Genomic DNA, 20,579 nt, shown 5'->3' on the forward strand with positions numbered 1-20,579 from the left:
TTCTGTGTGTCTTTATTGGTCTACTAGCGGCTACGCCCCTAGAGGCCTTTAGTGGCATTTTAAACGTTTTTTTTAGTAATACAATACATATCTATGTTGTGTTCAAGTCTCTATACTTAATTTTTTTTTATTTCTCTTAGGATGGTGTTGGTACCCTCCCCTAAAATAGTTACACACCTTCCAGGGACCTATGAGAAGCTACCCTGTTAAGGAGAACCCAATTAATTCAGCGGTTAGCGAGATCCTTCGGTACAGACAAACAGACAAACATCCTGTTACTATATTATAAGTATAATTTAAAGACCACTAGAAGCACCTAGGGGCTTTGATTTCCTTTTATTGCATCTGGACCACAAACTAAATTTTAATTGCTTGAGCTAGGTTAGATGAGACCTCAAAGGGTTGGTATATCATGAACCAAGGGACTCTTCAGGGTAAAAGCCCCCCTAAAGTAAATAATACGTAAGGAAAGTGGGGTTCGGTGATCAATAAATTGTTTTTTTTTGTTGGTTAGTTTCAATTTAAAAATCATTATTCCTTAATATATTTCTAGACTACATATATGTAATATATGTACAAATTACTTAAACATATCAAGATATAAATACATCCACTTTATGAATACGTTTTCAAGTTTTTAGACTTATGAAAAAGATCTATAAACTAACTTTTTCATCATAAAATTGTTTTTAAAAAAGAATAAATATAAAAGAATTAATTTAATTTTCATCAGAAGTGATGTAATATGGCTTAAAATACAAAAATGTTATTCTATATTTATTATGTAAAGAACGTATGTAGATAATATAATGGTGTTAAATGCTATTTGGTTTTTAATGTACATAAGAAATATTTTGTAAGATATAAGTATAAGAATATTAAATTCTAACTACAATACTTTAAAATGTAGTTCTATATAATGTCTATGAAAAAAATGATGTCATACATTGCAAATGACCAATGATAGGCCAATACACAGACTAAATTACCAATGGATGGACAGTATACATTGTAATTGGCCAATGGTAGACCAGTATGACGTCACTTTTTATAGGCATTATAAAAAGCTGTCTTTCACAGAAGAATATTTTTTCACAGAGTTTTTTGTCTTCACTTTAATGTTTTAAACTCTTTGTTCCAGATGTGTTGGAGTAAGCCACAGAGGATCTTCTGATCTTGTCTGAAATAATTTATAAAATGAACAGTTTTCTGCGGATAAGTTAAATTTCCTCCAGGTTTTTTCCTATTTATTAACAGGGATAAAAAGGAATAAGACAATGGCAGGTAATTTGATGTACATCACCAATAATTATACACACAATTACCCCTTCTGTAGATTACTATTAGTGGTTGAACCGTTTGAACACTCAAAATATACCAACCAATCAAAATTCAATAAAAGTCCACAACGTTGTTAAATCAACCAATAAGAAAACCTTATTCTAAGACTTTGGGGACTAGTGTAATAACCAGCCCAAAGACCCCTCCTTCAAGGGCATTTAGTGAAAATATTTACCTTATTTATTTGAATATTGGGTAGCTCTTGTAAAGACCCTGTAGACATGGCTTCAATGTACGAATTTCTTTTACTTTTGTTTCCGTCCGTCTCTGAAAAATATAATTGTTATGTATAGAATCGTATTATAGACAGTTTTCCGCAGATGTTAAAATGGAAAATCATAAGATTCAAATCAGTTTCTAGAGGCTGAAGGCTCAGTCTAACAAAACTGGTATTAATTTTATGATATTTACTTTAATATTTGTGGAAAATTGTCTGTAATACGATGCTATACATGATTTTTAGTAAGGCTGAGATCCGGTTCTAATCTTGCGGATATTAATCGGTTTTAAGGCCATACTGAAAATGTTTTTCCTTTTTTGTTGACTCCTCTGTGGCTATTCAGTATTATTTTCTTATCCGTGGACACTTAATATAATACCATACAATATTATTACATAACTGAAGATAATATTTGGGATTGGAAGTTTAATATAAAAAATTGACCACTTCAATTAATAATTGATGTCATTTAAAATGATTTATCCTAGAAAAGGTGATTACTAATGACATAATTATTAGGTTGAAGTGGCGAAATTTCTCAAGCTTTTTATAATGCCTATAAGAATGACGTCATACTGACATACCATTGCAGTTCAATTGTTACTAGCCTGCCATTGGTAATTTAGTCTGTGTATCGGCCTATCATTGGTCATTTGTATTGAATGAAGTCATTTCTTATTAGGCACTACAAGCTGCTTCATCATTATTCAATTGAAGTGGTTAAATACTTTAATGTTAGTTAGTGCAGGTGAGCATTAACATCCGCTAAAGTGTCATATATACTTTTAAGTGTTTTAAAGGCAAATAAATAGAGAGGTAATATTAATGATTAAAGTTTAGTCTTTAAAAAAACCTTTTTCTCTTCTATAATACAAAGTAGAACGATGTCTGTCCGTCTGTCTGTCTGTCCGACTGCCCCCTAAATATCTCGGTAACCACTGAACCGATCGGATTCTACTCTTCAGGGTATATACCTATTGGTCCTGTGGTGGTTTTAAGCTATTTTCCTTGGGGGTGGGACACCCCCAACCCCCTAAAAATGAAAAAATCCCCCTTCCCAACTTTAAAATTAGTGGTGGAGTGGGGGCTTCTCACCAGGTAATTCATTTTTTTTCTCATTAATTACCTCTTTGGGCAAAGCCCATAGAGGCTAGGGGCGAAGCCGCTAGTTTTTAATAAAGTATGTGCTTTTGTACAATATTCTTTAAAAAAAATGTTTTACCTTTTATAAGAAAAGGTTCAAGAAAATCAGTCTCTTTAAAATAAAATAAAAAGTTTTAAATAGAATTAAACATTGTGCTGTAAATAAACTAAAAGTATAAAAAATGAAACTCCAAATAAAAATCAAAAATGTAATTTTAAAAGTCCATGATTCGTTACTCGTTAGATTTAAAAAGATAGAAAACTTAGCATTGCACATAACTGAATAAAAGAATAACAGAAAAGTCAAGACACAGGTGTCCTAATAGCATGCTTTTTGACAAAACTTGTATTGCTAAAAATGACGAAGTAGCTTATAGTGTCTAATAAAAAATTACGTCATACAATTCAAATGACCAATGAAAAATAGGCAAGTATACATTTTACCATTGAGCAATTAAAATGTATACTTGATCATTTGTATTGTATGACGATTTTTTGTATAGGCACTATAAACATAATATATAATTTGCATTACAAAATAAGAGAAGGTCAGAAAAATCAAGATACAATTTCTTAATAAAAATGCTTTTGCAATTTGACTTTGCTAAAACTGACGTATTTTAATGTAATAATCACCTTGGCTGCTTGTGATGTTATGGTGAGTTGAATTAACTTGTGATGTCACACTTGGGGACGAGGTAACCTGCAAATAAAAAGGATATTAATAAGATTTCATAAAACTCGACCTTCAATTGTTTTGGCATTAATCTTGGAATTTTAAAGTAGAAAATATCGAATTATGTAAAGTAGTAAAGTTATTTTTGTCTGATGCTTAAGAATTTAAGGGCTACTGAAGAATTTCAGTTATCTATTTTAGGTATGCTTTACATAAGTCCAAGGATGGTTTCAGGCTAATTTTATTTTTTTAAGCTATTTCTCCCTACCCCTTCAAGCCCAGGCTTAAATACTAAATGTATTGATGATAGTTTTGCATAAAGGGTCAGTCTAATTACATGTATATAAATCTCTCCAGTTATTATGTCACTGTGGGCTAGAATTGAATCAAGACAAAAGTAAGTGCCGAGCCCTGAGACCTATGTATGGTGAAAATAGACGTAAAACCATGATGATTCCAGGTAAAACCAAAATATTTCAGCGGGGGCTTTTTGAGAAAATTAGATTTGAAAATTTCAAGTTCAATTTTCACCCCCTAGGAGTTGCCGCATAATCAAGACAAGAAAAGCAAATATTAAATATTTCAAATTTTGAACAACTTTGCTTTTATAAAGTTCTTCATAAAACCACTCCTGAAGGGAGTTAATAAATGGCCATTTTTATCACTTGCTTTGCAAAGGTCACGAAAATTCAGCCTAAAATAAATCATATATAGAGAGGTTTTAAGAAGGACTTCATAAAAGCAAAGTTGTTCAAAATTTAAAATAAATAATATTTGCTTTTCTTGTCATGATTATGCGGCAACTCCTAGGGGGTGAAAATTGAACTTAAAATTTTCAAATCTAATTTTCTCAAAAAGCCCCCGCTGAAATATTTTGGTTTTACCTGAAATCATCATGGTTTTATGTCTATTTTCACCATACATAGGTCTTAGGGCTCGGCACTTACTTTTGTATTAATTCAGTTACAGCCCACAGTGATGTACATTTCTTTAGTTAATAAACAATTTCATGTTTAAACGTCACATTACCTCTGGCTGGAATTTGTAAGGTGTTTGTGGTGGGGTTTCCACTGATTTCTGTTCCTTTCTGAAAAAAATAATTGATTTATAGTATGTTTGTTATTGAATTGAATAATTTGTTCTATATGTAGTTCTGTTTTTACATAATCTTAAGGTTGCATTCAAATTGCAATCCTTTCTTAAAACTAGTATAAAAAGTAGTAAGCTTTTTTGTCCGTAGCGAAGAATCTAGCTAAACGCTGAACCGATAAGGTTCATCTTTACAGTGAAGCTTCATATAGGTCCTGAGATGGTTTTAGACCATTTTATTTTTAGGAATAAGTCTGGATATGGTTCTAGGCTATCTTTATGCCTTTAATTTTCCTCGAATATTAAGCCTCTAGATGCTAGGGGCGCAGCTGCTGGTATACAAATACATATAAAGTAGCAAGGTTTTTCCTGAAGCTTAAGATTTCAAAATAGAATTAGTACCTTTATTGATTTCAATAACAACAAAACCGACTAAGTCTTCGACTCTAGGAAAGCATTACATAGGTCCCGTGATGGTTTAATTTTTTTTAGATTTAAGTCTTGGGATGGTTTTAATCTTAATTAAGCCCCTTCTTTAAATCCTTCGGATTAAGATCCCCTGGATCCTAGGAGTGCAGCCACTCGTATTTTAGAAATAAAAGTAAAATGATGTCAATCTGCTATTGTATAGCAAAGGATCTCGATAACTGCTGAACTGATATTTTTCTCCTTTAAAACTTAAATTAATAGTGGTCTATTTCCCGTCTACCCTTCTAAGTGCCCCAAGAGGCATAGTTGGGGCGTGACCGCTAATATTACATAATCATAAGTTTTACAGCATGACCCTCGAAAAAGTATTTTTAAGCATCTGCAGCCCTTATTTCTTAATGAATTATAAAAAAAAATGCTTATGTCCTAGTTCTCCATAGTATTCCACATAAGTAGATATAAAAATATTTTTTTTACCTCCATTAACACCGGAGATTTTTAGAGCTAAAGTTTTGAAAAAGTGACTGAGAAAAAGAATTTTTTTTTGTTTCTCTTATTTTTTGGATGGTTATATTATGTTTTTCTGGCAACTGAATAATGATACACAAAGAAAACAAGTTAACTAATTATTTCTTTTTTATTCCACCAAAAAATATAAATTTTTAATTGCAAAAAATACTACTGAATGAATTGATTATTTGCAAATTTTAGGTTATTTATTAACCCTTATTTGAGAAAAGGATTAATTATGACAGTTGCTCCGCCTACTTTTCTGACATCTCAATAATTTAATAGGGGGTTAATTAAGCTTTTTAGACAAAAAAATCATTATGTTTTAATTTCATTTTCTTTATAACTTTTTTGTTATTAAAGTTAGGATTGTGAAACAAAAACAATTTTCCTGCTATATTCATAAAGATTTATTTGGTTTTTTAATCTTAAACAATTTTGCCTAATAAGTAAGTTTTTCAAAATATCATTAAACTAAAAAGACTCAAAAAATATGTGTAAAAAAATGCTTTTTACTCAAAAACTAAATTTTTTATTTCATTTTTGTATAAAGTTTCTGCTAGTAACAAAAATAAAAAGATTTCTACCTTAATTTTGCTAAAAAAGTCGTTTCATGTTAAAAGTATCTTTTTCCTCAGTCACTTTTTCAAAACTTTAGCTCTAAAAATCTCCGGTGTTAATGGAGGTAAAAAAAATATTTTTATATCTACTTATGTGGAATACTATGGAGAACAATGACATATGCATTTTTTTATAATTCATTGAGAAATAAGGGCTGCAGATGCTTAAAAATACTTTTTCGAGGGTCATGCTGTATAACACAATCAATTATCCTCATAAAACCTAACCTTACAAAAACTTTTTCTCAATAAATGTAAAAATCAAAACAATTACGTTCACATTAATTAATCAAAACTCAATTAAGAGGTAATTACATTTTTAATGAATTCTTTCGTAAATAACAATGAACTTTGTCCTATCCAGGGAGGGAGGGGGCGTTAGACTGTAAATTATACTGGTACCCAAAGTTTTATAAATTTCATTCCAAATTATTGGCTTAAAACTTTAAGTTTATGAAATATTTATTTATCGGGTTGTACAAACCTTCATTATTCATTTCAATCTATAAAAGGGGTATTTTTGTTTATCTTAATTGGTGATGTGCATCAATTTATCGTCCAGTGTCTTATCCCTTAAGATCCCTGGTAATATAAAAGGTTAGCGTGTCATCACTTCTGCATATTGTCATATTCACACAATTTTCATTTTTCCAAATTTATTGTAATAAAACAAAATTCTCTTTAGCTTCCCTATAAATCAATAAATTTCTATTCAATTAACATGATATTGTGGGTTTTTTTACTGGGAGGGAGGAGACATAGAGCTGTTTATTACACTTGTCCCTAAAGTTTTATCATAACGCTTTCTTATTCTTTAGCTTAAACAACTTTAGGGGCCTTTGCTGAATTGTGATTGGTTGGTTTATTAAGTTGAGTGTTCAAACGTTTCAACCACTAATTTTAATACTAGTGGTAATTTTGTTCATTATCATTTGGGATACACATCAATTTATCGGCCATTGTCTTATCCCTTTAGATCCTTGTTTTTTGGCGATCATTAAACAAATGGATGATATAACAATTCGCGGAAGTTATTACACATTGAAGAAAATGTTATAAAATTACCATTTATATTGATATACTCTATATTGGTTTTCTTACATAAGCTACATACAATTTCAAAAGGTCTAATGATGACTTTTTAATGACATATTTACTAGGATTTTAACAATTACTAGCGACTGCGCCCCTAGTATCTAGGGGATCTATATTTGAAATTATATGAGAGTACAGAAAAATAACCTAAAACCACACCCATACTTTAAAAAAAAATATCCTAAAACCATCCTGTTACCAATATAAAGCTTTACAGAAGAGGAGGACCATATCTGTTCAGTAGTTAGCGAGATCCTTCTCTACAGACCAAAAAGCTTACTTCTTTGTATAATAGGATTATATACACCAATCAAAATTTAATAAATCTTTAATTGAAGTAATTTATTAAATCTCGATTGGTTTGTTTGAATAATAGAGTCAAAATTTACCAATTAATAATATAAATCATTTGATTCATTATTGGGGATATTCATAAATTTATCGTCCATTGTCTTATCCCGTGTATCAATGTAATTAATTTTTTTCTTTTAAAGTTTTAACTCTTTGTATTATAAACACCTTTCCACGGACAGTTACAGTAAAATTATAAGCGGATAACAATTGGTTTGGAATCCTTTACCTGTACTTTACAATATTTCTGCTTTTGTTTTGTTTTGCTAGTTTCAGGTTCAATTCTGTGGCGTCGCCTGTTCTATCTCGTCTAAAAATTATAAAATATATCTTGGTTTCCATCAAAGTGCCACTTCGAGCATAGAACCCCCCTCCTCCCCCTTATTTGGATTAATCAGAATGAGGGGTTGGTGGAGTTTTTCGTGGGATTGTGTTTAATTTAGGTCAGGTTAGTTATTTGTGGTACATGTTTTGGTATCATCAAAAGTGTAGGACATGCAGGGGGCCTAATTAGAAAAAACTAAGAAAAAAAGGGACGGTTCTGTGATCGCTTAGTACTTTGAAGAGAAAAATATAAGAACAACAAAAAATAGTTTTTTCCTATTTCCATTTCCTATTCTTCTTTTTTATGATAGATAAGTTTTGTGATTTTTTCACTTGGAACGACTCAATATCTGCGCACTTTGTCCTTTTGTTACTTCATGTTTTCTGTCCTTCGCTACTTATGGATGTACTCATGAAATACAGACAGATGGACAGACAAATACAGATAACAGACAGACAGGCAGATGGACAGACAGTCATATGGAAATACATATTGAGAGACATGCAAACAGACAGACAGACAAAAAAAACAACTGACAGACAAACAAACAGACAGACAAACAAACCGAAAAACAGACAGACGAATATTTACCTGGGCATAAGAAGGGCTAGATCCTAGGCCCAAGGTATAGCTAGGGTTGATAGGATGTATCTATGTATAGATAACAAACAGATGGACAGATGGACAAACATACATACAGACATACAGACAGACTGACTTACAGACATATGGACAGACATATGGTCACTCATACAGACAGACAAACAGACAGACAGATGGAAAGATAGATGGAAAAACCGATGGAAAGACAGATGGAAAGACAGATGGAAAGACAGATGGAAAGACAGATGGAAAGATAGATGGAAAGACAGATGGAAAGACAGATGGAAAGACAGATGGAAAGACAGATGGAAAGATAGATGGAAAGACAGATGGAAAGACAGATGGAAAGATAGATGGAAAGACAGATGTAAAGACAGATGGAAAGACAGATGGAAAGACAGATGGAAAGACAGATGGAAAGATAGATGGAAAGACAGATGGAAAGACAGATGGAAAGACAGATGGAAAGACAGATGGAAAGATAGATGGAAAGACAGATAGAAAGACAAATGGAAAGACAGATGGAAAGACAGATGGAAAGACAGATGGAAAGAAAGATGGACAGACAGACATTCAAATATGTTACCTTGGCATAAGAAGGGCCAGAACCCAGGCCCAAGGTATAGCTAAGGCTGCCAAGACATGTCCAGCTACATTCAGCCACAAGATTGGGGGCTCCAATGAGATCTGAACAAAAAAATATTATTTAATAATAAACAGGGTTCTAAAGGAATAAGACAATGGCCGATAAATTGATGTACTTCCCCAATGTTGATATACAAAATAAACCCCTTCTGTAGAATAAAATTAGTGGTTTTAACGTTTGAACATTCAACTTAATGAATCGACCAATCAAAATTCACTAAAGTCCCCAAAGTTGTAAAGCCAACGAATAAGAAAAAGTTATTATAAAACTTTAGAAACTAGTGTAATAAACAGCCCATTGTCCCCTCTCTCTATGATTAATGCTACAATGAAATTTTTGGGGGATTTTACATTCTATAAGAATTCATGTTCGTTTGTTCTACTGTTTTATTAAGAGCTTTGTTTCTTAAGATGTTGTCATTCTTGTTGATTTTTTCTGTACCTTAAAATGCTAAAAAGTGCTTCCAAATAAAATAAAAACATACTAAGAGTTATCTAAAAAATCTTATTAAAGAAAATAAACAATGCAAAAAATCTTTGAAAACAATAACTTCAATAGTTCGATTGTTTTGGTAGAAATATTTTATTATTGAAAGAAAAATATTTAGCCATGGGTTAAAGAAAAATTAAACAGTTTTTGATTTATTAAAATCCTCTCAATGTAGTTTAAGATCACGCTAACCGCTTAATAGCTAAGGATAATGTTTTTTTTTGTGAAAAAAAGTTAATTCTAGGGATAATAGTACTAATGAAAAAGGATGACAACATCCACAAGTAGCGAAGCTTAAAAGTTATGAAGGAATATCGGGAAATAACGGACTGACGATCAGACAAATTGAATTATAGAGTAGCTTCCCTACTAAAAAGACTCCAAGGAATGGAGTGGATATAGGACTGTAAACCACACCGGTACCCAATGTTGTTTAAACGCGTTTATTGCATTCATTTGATTTATTGCTTTATGGATAAACTATCGGCTTCGCCCCTAGAAGCCTCTAGTGCCACTTTAAATGTTTGGTTTTTTGTTGCGTTTAAGTTTCTACGATATGTTGCGTAAGAGTCTCTTTATACGATACCTCGCAATCCCGTTAAGGAGAACCCGATCTGTTCATCGGTTAGCGAGATCCTTCGGTACAAACAAACACACAGACACACAAACATCCTGTTACTTTAGTATAGGGATAGTACCTTTATTAAATATAGATTGGTTAGTTCAAACTTGTAGTCAAAAAAATTCGCTAATTATAATCTACAGAATAAATAATTTGGTTTATTATCATGGGGAATGTATAACAATTTATCATCTATTACCCTAAGATTCGAAAATACATTAAACCAACAATAAATATAATTGTAAATTTAAGGTTTTTAAACTTTTTGAATACAAAATATTTTAATTTTTTAAGATGCTTCTTTACCCAATTTAGTTATCCTTTTATCTTAGATGTATCCGGATATGTTGAAGAATCCTTTATTTAAAAGGTAGGAGTTAATAAGAGCACTTGAAAAATTTGGTATTGAGACTCTTGAAAATAAAGAATATAACATGTATTCTTAAAGGTAAGGACAAAATATTTTGGTAAATATGAGTTTTGAAACATCCTATCTATTAATCTTATTCTTTCTATCTATCTATCCATATACATGTGTTTCTGTAGATTCCGACGCTATGGCTACCACATAAACAATAGCTCTGCTGAAGTGAACAGCATGGAATAATATGTCTGTCTGTCTATCTATATATCTACCTGTCTGGCTATCTATCTATCTACCTGTGTTTCAGTAGATTCAGACGCAATGGCTACCACATAAACAATAGCTCTGCTGAAGTGAACAGCATGGAATAATATGTCTGTCTGTCTGTCTGTCTGTCTATCTATCTATCTATCTACCTGTGTTTCAGTAGATTCAGACGCAATGGCTACCACATAAACAATAGCTCTGCTGAAGTGAACAGCATGGAATAATATGTCTGTCTGTCTGTCTGTCTGTCTGTCTGTCTGTCTGTCTGTCTATCCATCTATCTATCTATATACCTGTGTTTCAGTAGATTCCGACGCTATGGCTACAACATAAACAATAGCTCTACTGAAGTGAACAGCATGGAATGATATGTCTGTCTGTCTGTCTATATATCTACCTGTCTGCCTATCTATCTATTTATTTACCTGTGTTTCAGTAGATTCCGACGCAATGGCTATAACATAAACAATAGCTCTGCTGAAGTGCACCGCGTGGAATAATATATCTGTCTGTCTGCCTGTCTGTCTATCTATTTATTTACCTGTGTTTCTGTAGATTCCGACGCAATGGCTACTACATAAACAATAGCTCTGCTGAAGTGCACCGCGTGGAATAATATTAACAGAATTGCTATTAAATGACTGAAAAAATTTAAAACATTAAACACACAAAAAAAAAATATTTATTTTCTAGATTTAATTATTTTACAAGGAGAGGGGACATTGGTCTGTTTTTTATGCTAGTCCCAAAAGTCTTATAATAAAGTTTTCTTATTCTTTGATTTAACAACTTTGAGGACTTTTTTTCCTTCTTGGCCATTTTAAAGTTCTATTTTTTTGTATAAATTTGACATATTTTCAGAATATATTATATTATGTTGAATTAGTCTTGAAATTTTTAATCTAAATGTACACTTTTTATGTTAGTCGGCAATTTTCTTTTTTTACTTCTGCTTTTTAATCAACTGACACTTTTTTTTTTACAAGAGAATATCTTGGATTAGTTTTAATTTAATATTGTTATAATAACCTGGTAATATCCTCTTAGAAATTTTTTTTTAATTTTGAAAATTTGAAATTTCCCCCCCCCCTCCCCCCCCCCCCCCCCCCCGACAACGAACAACTCTGGCCGCAGCGCTCGGCTTCCTAGCCTATAACTTAACCTAACTATAATAGTTGTTCGTTTTCGGGGGGGGGGGGGGGACGGTTGTACTCAAATTTTCAAATTGAAAAAAAAGAGGAGAACGCCAAAAACTTTTAAAATTCAGATGTAAACTTTTTATGTAAATAATTAAGACAAATAAAGAATCAAATAATAATAATGACTTTATTGAATTTGATTGGCTGGTTTAATTATTAGAGTGTCCAAAAATTTCAACCATTAATTGCAATCTAAAGAAGATGTAATCTTGTGTATCATTTTTAAAGATGTACATAAATTTAACGGCCATTGTATTATACCATTAGATCCCAAAGTGGATATGCATTTCGAAAGTAGAATCTTTACAAACAAAATCAACGTCTATCTTTAATAGCAACCGAGAAAATCTATATGTGTTAAATGTTCTAAACCTAGCAGTTTGTCTTTGTGACTGAGTTCTAACTTGTGTGTAGCCGCTCACACACTTTCCAAAGGCCCAGCTTATCAATAAACCTGAAAAAATACGAAAAATTAATTAAATTTGCTGTTTATTTTAAGGATTTGACTATGAAAAAAAGGCCATAAGACCTAAAAATGTAAATATATGTCTTTAAAAAGTTTCCCGTATTTGAGAAATTTTTGCAACAAATTTACTTATAATTTTGTTTAGATTAGGATAGCTTTTTTCGTCCATTTAGGCATGTTAGAATTGTCATTTCGATTTCAAACTTTGAATCGTGATTCAATAATCATTACAAGAATGTCCGTACGTCCATTTTAAACATGTTGATTTTTTTACTTTTTTAGCAACAAACTTTTATGTGATCTAATCATCCGATTGATCTGATTTTTTAAAGGTTGATTCCTGGGACAACAAAGTATAATGTTATAAGCGAAACAACTCTATAATCAAGTCCTAAAAATGTAAGTATGTCCATAAACATTATCCTGTATCAAGCAGTTTTTCAACAAATTTACTTACAATTTTGCTTCGACTCTTATACATTTATATTCTGATTATTAAGTTCTGACACTTTATAAGTATTAATGACCGTTTGTCCTATCGTTTCAGAGCTTCGCTTTTATGGATATTGTCATCCTTATTGATTACAATTATTATTGTGATACAATAATACTATTCATTTGAATTTTTTAATAATAACTCCCAGAAAAACAAGCATTGCATCTCTATGATTAAGTATATCCTTATAATCTTGTATAATATTTATACAATCTTCAATAATTGTGTTAATATTCTGCTTATTCAATTCTGAATCTTTACATATGTTAATGTTAGTTACAATCTAAATACAGAGCTTTGCTTTTATGGATGTTGTCATCCTTGTTATCAATATCAACAAAGTTAATAATCCAAATTTAAAGAATAATTTCATATTCGACTGGTGGAATATAATCGCATCGTATTATAAACAGCTGTCCGCGTATATGAAAAGGTATTTATGTGATTAAAACCTGTTTTGTTAGTCACGAGATCCCGAAGGCATGAGTTAACTAAAGTAGGTTTAATATCATTATTGTACATTTTTATATTCAAAGAAAACTGGATATAATACAATACAATACATGGTTTTTCAAAACCGGTCCTAATCCAGCAGGTATTAATCAGTTTTAAAGTTATTCTGGAAAAATTTAAGGTACAATACCTGCAGGGATAAGATTAAGCCAGATGCCACCGAAAACACCAACTCCAACATTCACCGGGATATCAAATCTTTCCTGGACAAAATATATTATCAAAATCGACATTTTTTGGTAGATTTTTAATTGGTGTAGTTATCAGGGGTCTAAAGGGATGAGACAATGTGCGATAAATTGGTGCAAAATGTATGATGTTTGAATGAGTAAAAGATATATACTAAAGCAAAAAAGATGCATTTTTTCTACAGTGAAGGTAATAAAGAAGTGGGAGGGGGCAAGGTATTTAATTATGAATAATTTTTGTATAACATAGAAAAGAAATATATTCTTAGGATAACTGACCACTGCAGCTGTAAGCATAAAATCAAGAAGGAGAAGTATCAAGGAGTAAATTAGGGGTGCCAGTCTGTCTGTCTGTCTGTTTGTATATAACTAACCTCTGTTGAAAGCATAAAGTCAAGTAACAGAAGTATCAAGGAGTAAATTAGGGGTGCCAGTCCGTCTGTCTGTCTGACTTTCTGTCCGTCTGTATATAGCTAACCTCTGTTGAAAGCATAAAATCAAGGAGTAGAAGTATCAAGGAGTAAATTAGAGGTGCCAGTCCGTCTGTCTGTCTGTGTGTCTGTCTCTGTCTGTCTGTCTATCTGTCTGTATGTCTGTCTGTCTCTCTATCTATATGTCTGTCTCTCTGTCAAAATGTCTGTCCCTCTGTCTATATGACTGCCTCTCTGTCTATATGTCTGTCTAACTGTCTGTATGTCTGTATATAACTGACCTCTGTTGAAAGCATAAAGTCAAGAAGGAGAAGTATCAAGGAGTAGATCAGAGGTGCTAGTCTGTCTGTCTGTCTGTATATTACTAACCTCTGTTGAAAGCATAAAGTCAAGAAGGAGAAGTATCAAGGAGTAAATGAGAGGTGCAACTCCACTCATGGCATACAGAATACCCATCAGAAAACCAGTCAAACCTATAAATAAAACAATACAAAATTACATTTGGGGGTTTGATGTAAATATTAGTCAACCGCAAAGGTAAAATTTACATGGGTGAAGGAAGAAAATTCTCTTGTGGGATGCAATAACAAAAATTATAGTGTAATGGATATATGTAGAATACGTCGACATTGTGAGATATTCTCACATGCCCTGATAAAATGTTTTTCCCATCCCCTTGTGACTTTAAGTTTTGACCAATATCTGAGGACTATATTAGCAACCTAAATAAAAGAAAAAAATTCCCCTGTCAAAGAATCCACGTTTTCCTTTTCCATTTATGTTATATAAAAAGTCCCAAATTTACTTGATTATATAAAGGGTTTTGGAAGGGTGGTATAATTATTTTAAATGTTGTCAATTCCTTCTTATTTGTATGTAATATACTATTTTACTAGATGATGTACCCCTAGCATCTAGGGATTTTGTATTGGAAGGGGCAGAAGGTATTTAGAAAAATAGCTTTAAATCACCTCCAAGTTTTGAATCTACAAATGAAATAGCCTAAAACAATCTCAGAACAAGTGTAAATCTTACCTACAATAGAGAACCCAATCCCTTTATTAGTTACTGAAATCTTAAGCTTCTATCAAAAAACCTTTACTACTTTATATAATAGGATTATACCTTCTAGTTTAGCAACAAGGACGACACCAGTATACACTGCCAGGCCGTGGAAAAGATTCTCACAAAATTTGAAGATTTTTCTAAAAAAAAAAAGTAAAATTACTTTTTTACAACTAGCTAAAAAAAGTTCCTGTTCATTTTACCTCAATTGTTAAGTTTTAAAGAATTAAGAAAAAATGACACTTAAATTGATGTACATCCCCAATTATGATACACAAAATAACCCCTTTTGTAGATTACAATTAGTAGTTGGACACTTTGTTATATAAAAAAAATATCAGATAAGAAACGGCCAAGATAAGTCAAATTTAAATAAGAGCAATAGACATACATCAAGAATTTTTGGAGACCACCACATTAAAGGTCTTTGGGGACATAGATAGATAGATAGATGGATAGATATATAGATAAAAAGATGTTTACCTTCTGTTTAGACAATCCAACTGTGGACAGTTGAGAAAGTGTGTAAAGTTGTGATCTATGGAGGCTGAAAACCATGCTAAAGCCTAAAAATTGATAAAATATAGGAGAAATGGATCATTTCATGTATATCATTATTTTTTAATTCTTTGACAAAAATAACAAGATGTTTGCCTGTTGTACGGAAGGATCTAGCTACGCGCTATATCGATAAGGAATATAACTTTTGGGGGGAGAGTACCTTCACCCTCCCAAGAGAAATCGTCCCTAGGGAAAAAAGGGACCCCTTCCCCCAAAAAAATGTTTTTAAATTTTTCTTTATAAAACTAAACTTGAAAATACAGAGTCAACTCCCACCATCCCCCACTTACTTTTACTAGAGTAATATGATGGTATAGCCGTTGTTAGTTTAAAATAATAAAACAAAAAACGTGGATTCAAATGAGTCCTTTAACTCAATTGAATAGCTTCTGAGTGTTTTCCCTTGTCCCCGAAGTGAAAATATTACAAAAGTTTCGTATATCAATTTCCAAACTGTAACATATACTTTAAAAAGATTTATATTTTATTGTATTAAGATAAAATAAAATAAAGATAAAATAATTTATAAAATAAAAATGTGTTACCTGCCAAATTATCTGAATTAAGGTGAAAATTACGGCAATATTCCATATTCCTGGTTTTCTTCTAAAATTAAATAAATAATATGAAGACCTTTAAAAGTAGGGTCTTTAAAGCATGACCGATAGAGAAACAAACAAAAAATTATAGATTAGATGCGTATGCGTCGACTGAAATTTTGAATCTTCACTTTACTTGTCTATTTTTAATAGCAGCCGAGAAAATCACATTTTCTAAATGCCGTTATGGACTGTCTAATTGGAGGACATTAAAATGAATTATAGAGTAACATCGCAACTAAAATTAAAAGGTTACAGGTTTTTGAGTTTTAAAAAGAAAAACTAAAAAAATATTTTTGGGGGGAGGGGCATTTTTATTGGGAGGGGTGAGATATCCTCCTCAAAAGATAGTAAAAAACCTTCCATGGGCCTATAAGAAGCTTTACCATATAGGTTCAGCGATTAGCCATATACTTCGGTAAACACACAGACAGGCGTCCTTTTACTTTAATTTTAGGATTTACCTCTTAGTTGTGATGATAAGAAAAACTGAACCAATAAGAACAGCCAGAAGTACAATACTCCGGATTATAACTTGGATGATTTCTTCAGTCTGCAACTCTACCTATTAACAAAAACAAGGATGACAACATCACAAAGAAAGGAAGCACAACAAAATACAAAGCAGCTTCTAGTGCCTAATAAAAAATGATATCATATAATACAAATGAATAAGGATAGGCATGTATACATTTTACCATTGGTCAAATAAAATGTATACTGGCCTATCGTTGGTCATTTATATTGTATGATGTCTTTTTTTATTAGACACTATAAGCTGCTTCTAAAAAATAAGGACAGGGTGGTTTAAAGATGTTTATTGGAAAAAAATTACGAAATCTTTAACATGTGTTTATATATGTTTTGATATTTATGTTTAATAGCAGGACTGGTAGATATACAGACAAAATATATTATATACTGTATGCTCATTGGTATAGAGATTTATTTTAATTTAGCCGGCTATCTTGAATATTAGCCGATACGGTAAAATTTAAGTGAATTATAGAGTTGCTTCGCTAATTTTAAAGACATAAGATAAAAAACGTCAAAAAAAACGGTTGACCTAATTTTATAGAGTAAACTTTAAATATTTGGGATTTACAAATATACATTTTTCAATATGGTTGACTCCGATTAATATCCGCTGGATTTGAACCGGTTGTTGTAAGCCACAATAAAAAATCATGTATTGCATCATATGACAGACAATTTTCTAAAAATATTAAAATATAAAATCACAAAAATAATATAATATTTTAATATCCGCGGAAATCTGTCTATTATAAAATTCGATAAATAACTAATTATGTGGTGAATCATATAATTTCTTATTTTACAATATTGATCATATAATCTTCACCAAGAAGGAAATATTTCACCTATACCCTTACAAAGTTAATTATAGAGTAGCTTCGTTACTTAAAAAGACACATTAGCTTAACTTATTCTAACAAAACAAACGCCAAATGTCCTTGAATGGTTTAACGGTTTAATTTAATTACATGTAGAAAACTTCAAATATTTGTGATTTACAGAAATATTTATATCATAGAATGACTCATATTTAATTTTGTAATTTACATTTTGAACATATTTGTAATGAGAAATAAATCTAAATTTTAAATTTGATATTTTACTTTTTGATTATATAGTATAGGGTAGATACTCTATAATGAAGAAATGTTTGTTTCTTCAACCAACATTGTCGCTCAAGCAATTTAGCTCTAACATTTAGCAATATAAAGCCGCCAAATAGCTGTAGCGTTGCTTTTTAAATTTAGGCATGTTAGAATTGTCCTATCGTTTTCAAACTTTGCATGGTGATTCCTTTAGTAGTTAGGTACGAGCAACTCTACAATGATTACAAGAATGTCCGTACGTCCATTTTAAGCATGTTGATTTTTTTACTTCTTTAATAACAAATTTTTATGTGATCTAATTATCCGATTGATCTGATTTTTGGTATGTTGATTCCTGGGATAACAAAATATAATTATATAAGCGAAGCAACTCTAAAATCAAGTCCTAAAAATGTAAGTATGTCCATAAACATTATTATGTATTAAGCAGTTTTTCAACAAATTTACTTACAATTTTGCTTCGACTCTTATACATTTATATACCTTAAGATCTAAAGAGTTAACACAAGCGCCGATAAATTGATGTACATCCCCAATGATGATACATAAAAATACCCATTATGTACATTTTAATTAATGGTTGAAACGTTTGGACACTCAATTTATTAAACCAACCAATTGAAATTCATTCAAATTCCTCAAATTTGTTAAGCCAACGTTATAATAAAACTTTGGGGTCTGGTATAATAGAAAGCCTATTGGACCCTCTCTTTATCTCTCCTCTGGGTAAAATTCAAATACAAACTGCCATGTGACGTACAACAGACAGACGCACGTTAGTTGATATAGCAGCCGAGCCAAAGTTTTTCCAGTATGGCTTCGAAACCGATTGATATCCGCTGAATTAGAACCGCATCTCAGTCATACTGAAAAATCATGAATCGTAACGCATTATAGATTATTTAATACGAATAGTAAAATTAAAAATCATAAGATTTATATTAGTTTTTTTATACCAAGCCTTTGGTCCCTAGGGGCTAACAAAACCAGAAAAAATCCAATAACTTACTATTTTGCTATCTGCGGAAAGCTGTCTATGATACAATGCAATAATAACTATGCTTTACCTCTTCGTTTTCTAATTCCAGATCATATAGATCCTCTATATTAACATATAGTTCACTGTCAGCCGACGACATTTTTACTGTTTCGTTGTTACTGTTCTTTTCTTCACATTTTCTGTATTTATCTGAAATATATCAGGGATCTACAGGGATAAGACAATGGCCGATAAATTTATGCGCATCTTAAATGATGATACACAAAATTTCCCCTTTTGTATATTACAATTAGTGGTGGACACGTTTTGACACTCAACTTGATGAATCAACCAATCAAAATTTAAGTCCCCAACGGTATTAAGCCAACGAATAAGAAAACGTTATTATAAAACTTTGGGGACTAGTGTAATAAATAGCTCATTGTCCCCTCTCTCTCTCTCTCTCTCTCTCTCTCTCTCTCTCTCTCTCTCTCTCTCTCTCTCTCTCTCTCTCTCTCTCTCTCTCTCTCTCTCTCTAGATTCTTATTGGGTGTTGGGGTGGATTATCTTTAAATTGTGTCTTGGAATTTCTTGCACATTTTTGATCAGTACTATGAAATAAGCGACGAAATTTTTGTGCGATATATTATCTTGAAGCTTGATATTATTCTAAGAATAATTGCTCTTACATTGCGTTCCTGTTGACCCATTTAACGGATTGATCATCTAGTCTTTCTATATTTATTGGAGTATTTTCTTTTAATCTCAAAGAATTTAGGGGGGGGGGGAGAAGGAAGTAGGTTGATAAGACAGACAGGTGAAACAATGAATTTTAACCCATGTTCATTTATTAAAAGAGATAATTAACGCTTTATTTTTGGGATTCGACAGATGTTTATTTTATCCGCTGTTTTATTTAAAAACTACGACTTACAAGCTATAATTCTACCTATATATCTAAAACCTATTGTTTTTGTGTTTTTTTTTAAGTAAAATCAAATATTAGATATTGTATCACATTAAAATCTTATCACAAATGTTCTCAATCACATTATTTAGATTTTAATCACGACATATATTATTTTTTGTATCTTTTTAATTTTATATAGTAAAACAACGCTTTTTCTTCAATTTTATTTATCTTTAACTTAATGTTTCATGCTTTAGCAATCTTCATAACTAACAATATGGTACGGTTCATAGCTTTCCTTTTAAAAATCACTAATTAACTAACTATATAAATAGCATCACCAAAAATTAATTCACCCCAAAAAAGTGACACAAAGCCTAATTGTGCAAACCATATATATTTTGGTAAAAACCCAAGTTTTTACAGGCAGGTTAAACCCATAAAAACCGCGTAAATATTGAAGCAAAAAGGTCTTTGTTTTATTAATAATCACTTATTAATAGTGTAATGATTTTTTATCATTTTATGTCACAGATGTATTTTTTAATTTTCACAAAGAATGAAATATTAATATTACTTTATTTTACCACACCTCAATGTTTATGAATCAACCTCCCAAAAATTTAAACTGTTGTGTTGCTTGCGTTCGTGCTCATGTGTGTGTGTGTGTTTCTGTTTACAAAATTCCATGCAGTTAACTCCGTACCCCTTTTCTGTCTCCCCTTAAAATAGACCTGCA

The 20,579-nt window shown here is 31.4% G+C and overlaps 1 protein-coding gene across 2 annotated transcripts; it reads right to left on the reverse strand.

Annotated features, from left to right (window-relative positions):
- Positions 1-302: 302 nt before the first annotated feature.
- On the reverse strand, positions 303-19,154 carry LOC145323934 (uncharacterized). Of its 2 annotated transcripts, XM_080166537.1 has the most exons (16): positions 19,019-19,154; positions 16,773-16,873; positions 16,255-16,315; positions 15,632-15,714; positions 15,209-15,288; positions 14,453-14,556; positions 13,595-13,667; positions 12,362-12,443; positions 11,332-11,431; positions 8,989-9,089; positions 7,704-7,784; positions 4,410-4,467; positions 3,341-3,407; positions 2,784-2,816; positions 1,517-1,608; positions 303-1,180 (listed from the first exon to the last, which is right to left on the reverse strand). In XM_080166537.1, the coding sequence occupies exons 1-16, from the start codon at positions 19,088-19,090 to the stop codon at positions 1,124-1,126; spliced, it is 1,245 nt and encodes a 414-aa protein (XP_080022663.1). In that variant the 5' UTR covers positions 19,091-19,154; the 3' UTR covers positions 303-1,123. The 2 variants fall into 2 exon arrangements, with proteins under 2 accessions (XP_080022663.1, XP_080022664.1); XM_080166538.1 differs by lacking the exon at positions 2,784-2,816 and having other exon boundaries at positions 755-1,180.
- Positions 19,155-20,579: the final 1,425 nt, after the last annotated feature.

Source organism: Acartia tonsa, chromosome 7, assembly GCF_053477335.1.
Source record: "Acartia tonsa isolate MP-2025a chromosome 7, ASM5347733v1, whole genome shotgun sequence".
Taxonomy (NCBI): Eukaryota; Metazoa; Arthropoda; class Copepoda; order Calanoida; family Acartiidae; genus Acartia; species Acartia tonsa.

Bases quoted from the DNA above. Each gene is read 5' to 3' on its own strand.
- LOC145323934 (XM_080166537.1), bottom strand. From the start codon at position 19,090: ATGTCGTCGGCTGACAGTGAACTATATGTTAATATAGAGGATCTATAT. The intron at 3,408-4,409 runs GTAATGTGACGT...TTTTATTTGCAG, and splicing joins CTTACAAATTCCAGCCAGAG to GTTACCTCGTCCCCAAGTGT. The intron at 2,817-3,340 runs GTGATTATTACA...TTTATTTTAAAG, and splicing joins TAACATCACAAGCAGCCAAG to AGACTGATTTTCTTGAACCT.